We start from the raw sequence: 8558 nt of genomic DNA on the forward strand, positions 1-8558 counted from the left end.
AAGTTGCAGCCATAGAAAGCCTTAAAAATTCTAATATGGACAAAAAGTAGAACTTTACTCGAAACTTTGCTAATTAAAATACATAAATCAATAAAAATTAATAACACAAACCCATCAAAGTAAAGCGACGAAACTAACATGGTAAAGAACGAAAATAACCACTCAAAATCAAATCTGAAGCAGAAAAAAAATAGAAGAAAACATGGGAAAAAATAAGCAAAAGAGAGTTACAAAAACTAGAAGGAAAAAAATCAACAATAATTTTAGTAAACATTAACGCAGTATGAGAGCAAAAGAGAGTTACAAACTTTGGTTTAGCTTTCAATTGCAGTAAATTTAGAACCCAGCAAAAGAAAAAAAGCATACAAGCAAGCGAGTAGAGAGCATGGTTTCAAAAAAATAGGGGTAAAAATTAAAAATGGAAAAATAAAAAGAAAAGTTTTATCAATGTTGAATTGCTATTTAGTGATGAGGGAAAATTTCACGTAATAAAACCATTTCCAAAGCAGATATAATAAACCTTTACAACCAACCAACCAAACATGATTTTAGTAGTAAACCCACCAATTTGGGCTATAATATATTCCTACACCCCTAACTAAACATAAATAAAATTATAATTCTATTTCATTAGATTCAACCAAACAATTAAATTACTGATTATAACTTTATTCTATTTTAAACCTATTCCATTTTATTCCTATTCCATTTATTTTAATCCTATTCCATTTCAATGTGGCGTGGTAGAAATGAAATAGATTCACTTTGAAATAGAAATATAAATCTGATAATTGTTGAACACATCATATTTCTGTATATACGATCAATATCAGAAATTGTACATAAGAAAAGGCAAGCAGATTAAAAAACATTGTCAGTATATCACTATTGCTAAGTAATTCTATGATTCATAAAACTAAACATTCCATCGCTATGCTTCCATGTTTACTTGGTTGCATCTTTACTTCTAGAAAATATCTGGGTGGAAACGCCCAGGGATGGAATTGCTTTGCTGTGCCTGCCTCAAATGCATCGTTAAGGCATAGTTATTTACCTGCAAAAACACATGATAGATTCGCCGTTAATAGTTAATATTATGACAAATTTATGCTTCTGTTTTTTTTTTTCTTACTATCTCAAAAATCATTAATGTTCACCATCATCATTTACAACATTTTTTTTGGAGATAGAAAATCAAGCTGTAAAATGATTGTGATTTCTCACCTCTAGAGTCCGCAACTGATCCTGATACTGAGAAACCAGCTGCTTCAAGTGTTCCAACTCATTGTTTTTGTCCTGGTACTCCTTTTGGCGTTCATGCTGGATAGCCACAGCACGTTTTAGAACCGTGTTTTCTTGAATCAACACTTGAATCTGTTCCTTCAACATCATATTCTCCTAACAACAAATTACAATCAAATCAACAAGGTGATGTTTACCAACTATTAAGCAACACAACAGATAACATAAATATTGAAACCCATGTTCAATTTCACAGATATGTCGAAAACCAAAAGCCAAAATTCGACACAACTATCAAATTTTGCAACTGCACACCCAAAAAGCCAAAACAACAGTGTCCTTATAGTATTTGAAATTGGGAATTCTGGAATCAATATCTATCATATCATCTGCTTCAAACCTCAACAGCACAGCTCCTCGCATCAAACTTCCAACTTCCAGTTCTGAAACCATACTTCAAACCATTGTCTTTGATTTCACGTCTCAAAATCACTAAGACACTTTAACTCGGAATCAAATACGAAAGTAACTTAGTTCAGTCATCCCCTAGACCGGTTTTATACTCTTGGCTTTGTCTCCCAACTTCCACAATAACCAACTTTTAACCCCCTCCGTAGAAATATTTAGAGATGAAAACTTTAGTTTATATAAGACTTTGCTTTATTTCCAGATTTCAGTTCAGTTACCAGTTTATTTTCTGCTTGGGAAAATTGTTATGGGCCTTGGTTTTGTGTTTTTGTACAGGGCCAGGGTTGGGCATGATTTGAGACTAGAAATTAGGGCTGGGCAAGTGAACTTGTTCTTGAGACCACATGCCTAGTCTCAGCCCAAACCTGGTTCGTCCCATGACATGAGTGCCCATCATATACCCGAAAGCAGCTTTCTACAGGACCTAGAGGAGTTAAGAGATACATACCTTATGAAAACTTTGTGCTGCCTCCTTAGCAATGTTTTCACTAATGGACTTCTCCAGAACCTCCAGCAGTTTAGAGGCACGGGCTTTGGCATCATCCACACTTGAAGCACCCATCATCTCCCCCACAAACAAGTCCACCCATTCTGCACCATCAACAGGCAGAGTTTCAGGGGCCGATGGAATCTGAGCAGTAGTATCAGCAGCTTCTCCATTGTTGGTTACTGTACCTGCAATTTCGACTACATACATGAGTTTCCCTTGCCTTAAGGAGTAAGAACTACCCATCTTAAAGCAGATGCCCCATTACACATAGCACAACAATTAAATATAAAATGATTACTTTGGTGGCAGCAGGCTACAATTTGTTAAAAGTTAAATATATAAATTGTTCTACAGAAAATTTTCTATTGAAATTGATTAACCACAATATATCTTTGGGCGCATATAGCTAAGGACTAGGATATTGAACAGGACTAAAATCTAAAAGAAATTTATCACTTCTTTCTCTCTTTCAAAAATCAATTTTTACTGATTTGTACAAGTACTGAAAGAAGAACAAGGAACTAGTGGTGAAAGGAATCTTCTAACTAATTGCAAATCTTACAGTTTACAGACTCTTAGAAGCCCTATATGTTTTACTCCCGTGTAACTCAGTACTTAGATTTAACCATTAGTCATATAACTATTTTAAGGACTAACAACACAGGCTAGAGTTGAATAGCAACAACTAAATGCAATACGTTGATTGACACTAAAACTCTGTCGGTTTGTCATAGAAACAGTTCTGCATGATCAACCATCTATCAAAAATACATTAGAAGCCAAGTAAAACTCTTGATAGAAAAAATAACAACTAAACAAAATACAGATTGATTGTAAACTATAATAGCGATGCTAAATTACAAAAAAATCAAAATCGCAAGAAAGAGGGATACCCTGCTCAGCAGTTGTACCCAGTTCCTCAACAGGACCCATCTTTTCCCCTGTAGCATCTGCAGCTCCTAAGTGAAGTTCCTGAAGCCTCTTGATAGCAGTGTCTATATTGTTGCCACATTCAAGTAGTGCTCTCTCCAGAAGCTGAAAGGAATAAATTGTTAAATGTTCATAGAAGAAACAAATGGACCACAATTCAACAACCAACCATAATCTCTTGCTCAGCAACAGATTAGTAGAAGCAAACACTTTAAAAGCTAAGCCTCGAGTTTAGAAGACAAAAAGATAAACCTTAACCAACTAAAACAAGCAGTCTTATATACTCAACACAAATACTTTGTAAATTCACAAACTGATTTAACGTTTTGGAAACTTTTAGAACTCAACCAACTAAAACAAGCAAATCTCATATACACAAGTTTTTGTACATTCACAAAACTGGTTGGGCTGGCCGCATTCCTGGCTTCAATCCACACAATTGCACTTGTTAGACTTTACCGCGATATCAACTTCTTTTAAATGAATTTTACGCTAAAAGTTTAAGCGCTTCACCCAACATAAAAAATAATTACAATATGCATTTTGCTTGCAGGATAAATCCAATGAATCAAATGGATATGCAACCCAACATAGGTTTAAAATATCGTTCTTTTATCCCTACTTTCAAATCTCAGCGTCCAAGCAGAATAACCAAAGAAAGGAATCTAGAAACATTACAGCTTTGTTATTAAATATAATAGAGAATAACTAGAAGCAATTGGTAATATCAAATAAACTTACATTTCTGCATCAAATTAACGTAATCTAGGAATATAAATAAATAAAAAATAATCCATATACCTCGGGGTCCATATGAGGGAAGAGAGCTTGGAGGTGATCAAGGAGAGAAGGCGGCGGAGCAAAACGAACAGAAGAAGGAGACGAAGGCGAGCAGCGCCGGAGCTTCTTAGAGACAGAAGCCGATGGCGATGACGGGATATCCTCGAAGAAAGATCTCTTGCTCCCGCACACTGCCGCAGACATCCTTCGCAAGATCAAAGAAGAACTCTCTTTCTACCTCTATCAATGTTAATCCCTCACCTTCTTTCTATCTAATTTGGAAAGAGAAGTGGGGTTGTAGGGGGATGAGATTTCTGTTTGGTTGATGAGAAATTTGATGGGATTCTACTCGAAAGGTGTTGGCTTTGATTTGGGCTTTGGGATATTAGGTTTTCTTATCTGTGGGGTTCTTTTTTCTTATATATATTAAGGACGGTGAATTGCTGGAGAAGAAAAGCAATACCTTTTAAAGCGGTGCGGGTTTTGTTATTTATATATATTCACTGTTATTTTTTTTTTCAAACAAAAAAAGGCAATGGCCGCATTGGGAGATTATGAGAACTGCGGTGGTGGACCAATCATATATAATATAAGTTAGAGACAAGTGGCCCAACCATTTTTTCGTTTTCTAAAATTTTTAATTATCTATAATTAAATAAAATAAAATAAATAATGAAAATTATTAATATATTTTAAAATTTGAATTTGAAACGTAAATGATTATTTTAAAAAATAATTTTGAAAGTAATGGTAAATGATTATTACCATTAATGTTATTTGAAACGTAATGCTTCCATTCTAAGCAAAATATTTTAATATATTTTATTTAATAATATTAATGTTATTTGGTAATTTTTTATAATTTTTAAACTACTATATATTTAAAAGTTTCATATGAAGATAATGCAAAGATCATATCACTTTTAAATAATAAAGCTCAAAAAATAGAGATTAAGTTTAATTGAGTTTCTAAGACTTTGTCTATAAAGTGCAATTCCATCCTTTAAATATTTCTTTGCAGCTACTGTCATACTTATCAAATCTTGTGCTTTGTCTATAAAGATGAAACAATAAGGGACAATAGAAGGAAAAGAGATGAAAGCTTCTTTGTTGTCGCCATGGTAGTCTTTGTTAGCCACTTCACCCTGCTTGGCTTGGGCCCTTGTAATTGGCCCAATTGGCATTTGCAAAGGATCAGGTAATGCTTTGGACGTTTCGTGCATAGTTGGACTTGATGATTTGGCCCATTAAAATCATTCATCAACCTACCAGAATTTATGTAACACCTCTAATCTGTACTCGAGATTGGGACAAAATACGAAGCGTTACCGGACACATACTCAGACATTTAGAAAAAATACGGATTATAAAATTTCATCCTAATTTAAAACTGATCAAACAACATCATAGTGTCCCTATGTTGGACTACTATGTCCAAAACATACATTAAAATCAAAAATTTTAGTAAAATTCCTAGGGTTATGCTTCACACGCCCATGTGGAGGCAAAGCACACGCTCGTGTGCTTAGGGTCACGCCCATGTCCCTCGCCCGTGTTGAATTATTTGAATTTTTTTTCATTTCGAACCTACAGGGGTTTTCACACAGCCAAGCACACGCCCATGTCCCCGGCCAGTGTCCCTCACACGGCCTAGACACGCCCCGTGTCCAAAAACCCAAACATTTTGTTTATGACATCATCCTTCATTTTGAGGCATACACCCGTGTGCTTAGGCCATGTCCACTACACGGTTGAGACACATGGCCGTGTTTCTGCCCATGTGTTTACTACCATGCATATTGACCTAAAAATTTTAGGTGCAAGGGACACACAACCGTACCACACACCCATGAAACTGACCGTGTGTCACACACGGCCTAGACACACGTCCGTGTGTCTACCCGTGTGGACCTTTTTGGAGGTTACAATCCAAGCCAATAGACACCCTCAACATCCACTCACATCTATGAACTTCTATGGTATTTAACAACCTAAATATGCCCAATGACTACCTTCAATGGTCTATTTCATGTTAACCTTATCTCATTGGTTTTATACATGCTAGATTATCCTCTTTGTATTAAGGATTACCATATCATCAAACACATTTAGACTTGGCACATTTTATAACTCATTGCCAATAATGACCTAGCCATCTCCGAGTGATTTGGCCACATTCCCTATGTCCATTCATGATATACCACATTTAACTATCTCATGAACATTTAAAGACCAACATGCACAAGTAGTAGGTTACAACCTACATCAAAATGAGCCATGTCTTATGGCCATATACAAAAGGAATAAGTATATCATTCAAACCCTTACATTGGTTAATCAATGACACATATAACAAAATAACCAAAAACCTATACATGCCATTGTAACAACGTAAAAGAATCTATATACCAAAGCAAGATAAGCTGATAGTGTTGACAATACTCCAATCGTCTTCCAATCGTCTTCCAATCTTCACGAGTCCACGAGCTCTATAAGACAGGGAAAAGAAAGGGGGTAAGCATTAACATGCCTAGTAAGTTCGGATAACAGGAAGTTAAACTTACCGGTTATTTTTGCATACAACCATAAAAGATACTCATCCAAACATGCATAGTATAAATTCCCTATCACATACACTCAATCATCAAGTTAGTTTCCTCTCAAGCAATATAGCATTAATCTTGGTGAGCTCATCAACTCACACATTTCCATTCTCATGACTTACTACAGTCCCGCTAAATTTCTCGAAAATCTCGATGGGAATTTCTTTTACCATCAAGTCTTGCTAGTGACCATTTTAAATATACACTCCCATGAACCTCACTCTTACGGCGGGACTACCAGTCCAGGTTAAATCCCTTATAACATAAATTCAAGGAGTATTATCGGGATTACCATTCTAGGCTAAATCCCTTACAACGACAATTACTCCAAAACGTTCAGCTCTGAAATGCCCGTCTAGGATAATTTCAGTCCTTAATCGTGTTACCCATCTGGGCTAAATACATAATGCATATATAATCATCGGGAGGTTCGATCACTTAAGGAACACCTGTCTAGGTTGGATCCTTACTATAATGAGATCGTCAGATTACCCGTCCAGGCTAAATCTCTTTTTGCAGCACGTGCAAGATCTCATATCATGTAAACAAGAATTTACCCATCGAATCTCCCTTTTTCATTCAACCGGGATAGTTGTCATCTTCTTTTTTTATTTTTTTATTTTACACTACCACATTTCATGGATTGTCATGCAATCAATATCTAAATTAACATACATTTAAGAATATGCAGTTTCAAGTATATTTAAAGTTTTTTTCGAGTTACACGAACTTACTTTGTAATTGCTTCGATTTCGTATTTCGGTTTTTCCAAAACCTTTCATTTTCCACGGTCGACCTCCGGAATTCGTTCCTCGGAGTCTATATCAGTAAAAATAAATTATTAATACCTCATACTATAAATAAATTATTAATACCTCATACTATTCATTTCATACCTAAATTTTACCCCCGAGCAAAATGACCATTTTGCCCCCAATATTTCATATTTTTACAAATTAGTCCCTAGGCTCGTATAATGGAATGCATGAAATTTCTTGGTTACCCATGCTAGCCGAATGTATCTTAAACCCATACTAGCTTATAATTTCCTCTATTTCACATTTCTACCACATATTTTATACCTTTTCACAAAATGGTCCCTTTAAGCCATTTTCATGAAAACCTAACCAGTAAAAGTTGTTTACCATCCTTTAAACTCTCATATTCCTCCATAAATCATCAAAACACAAGCATCTCAAGCATGGGTAAATTTCCAAACATGAACCCTAGCTTGAGATATCGGTAGAAATGGATAGAGCATGTCACGAGGATCTCAAAATTACAAAGAGCATTAAAAATGGGGCTAAGGAGCACTTACTATTGAGCTTGAAATGTTGAAAACCCTATCTTATGGAGCTCTAGGAATTTCGGCAGTTATGGGGAAGAATATGGTTGATTTTGGCTTTCTTATTCCCTTTTTATTAAGTTTATTACCAAATGACCAAAATACCCTTCCTTACAAAACTTCCAAATTTATCTATGCATGCCCATTTTTGTCCAAAAACTTAGAAATTGGGCAAATTACTATTTAAGACCTTCTAATTTATAATTCAAAGCAAATTCATGCAAATTGCTTCTAGAACTCAAGTTTTGCAATTTATTCAATTTGGTCCCTAATTTCCAATTGGACACATTATACTTAGAATTTCTTCATGAAACTTTAACACATGCTTATTTTCATATCCTATAATTCATAATAATCATAAAACAAATATTTTACTGTCGGATTTGTGGTCCCAAAACCACTATTCTGACTAGGCCTTATTTCAGGATGTTACAATTTGGCTTTGTGTTGGTGCTCGAAATCACATCATTCCCCCCCTTTCAAAAGGATTTGTCCTCAAATCTGAATCTACATAAAAAAGAGATAGATCATACATATTAAAGTTTGCGTTCACATTGTATTCCCTGAGAAGGTCTAATTTATAAGTGTGTTGTCATTGACATGCTCAAGTACTTGGAAAAGTCCATTGCCTCTCGAAGTTCGTAGAAGACTCGATTATACTTATAAGCAAGCCTAAGGGTCGGCTTCAAAAAGGTTGTGA

The 8558-nt window shown here is 35.2% G+C and overlaps 1 protein-coding gene across 2 annotated transcripts; it reads right to left on the bottom strand.

Annotated features, from left to right (window-relative positions):
- Positions 1–791: 791 nt before the first annotated feature.
- Positions 792–4420, bottom strand: LOC107962237 (uncharacterized). 2 transcript variants are annotated; one of them, XM_016898553.2, is made up of 5 exons: positions 3932–4420; positions 3094–3235; positions 2159–2385; positions 1225–1398; positions 792–1054 (listed from the first exon to the last, which is right to left on the bottom strand). In XM_016898553.2, the coding sequence occupies exons 1-5, from the start codon at positions 4112–4114 to the stop codon at positions 968–970; spliced, it is 813 nt and encodes a 270-aa protein (XP_016754042.1). In that variant the 5' UTR covers positions 4115–4420; the 3' UTR covers positions 792–967. The 2 variants fall into 2 exon arrangements, with proteins under 2 accessions (XP_016754042.1, XP_040971076.1); XM_041115142.1 differs by having other exon boundaries at positions 1225–1395; positions 3932–4373.
- Positions 4421–8558: the final 4138 nt, after the last annotated feature.

The sequence above is a fragment of the Gossypium hirsutum genome, chromosome A06, assembly GCF_007990345.1.
Source record: "Gossypium hirsutum isolate 1008001.06 chromosome A06, Gossypium_hirsutum_v2.1, whole genome shotgun sequence".
Lineage (NCBI taxonomy): Eukaryota > Viridiplantae > Streptophyta > Magnoliopsida > Malvales > Malvaceae > Gossypium > Gossypium hirsutum.

Bases quoted from the DNA above. Each gene is read 5' to 3' on its own strand.
- LOC107962237 (XM_016898553.2), bottom strand. From the start codon at position 4,114: ATGTCTGCGGCAGTGTGCGGGAGCAAGAGATCTTTCTTCGAGGATATC. The intron at 3,236-3,931 runs GTATATGGATTA...TATTCCTTTCAG, and splicing joins TCCCTCATATGGACCCCGAG to CTTCTGGAGAGAGCACTACT. The intron at 1,055-1,224 runs GTGAGAAATCAC...GTGTTTTTGCAG, and splicing joins ATCAGTTGCGGACTCTAGAG to GTAAATAACTATGCCTTAAC.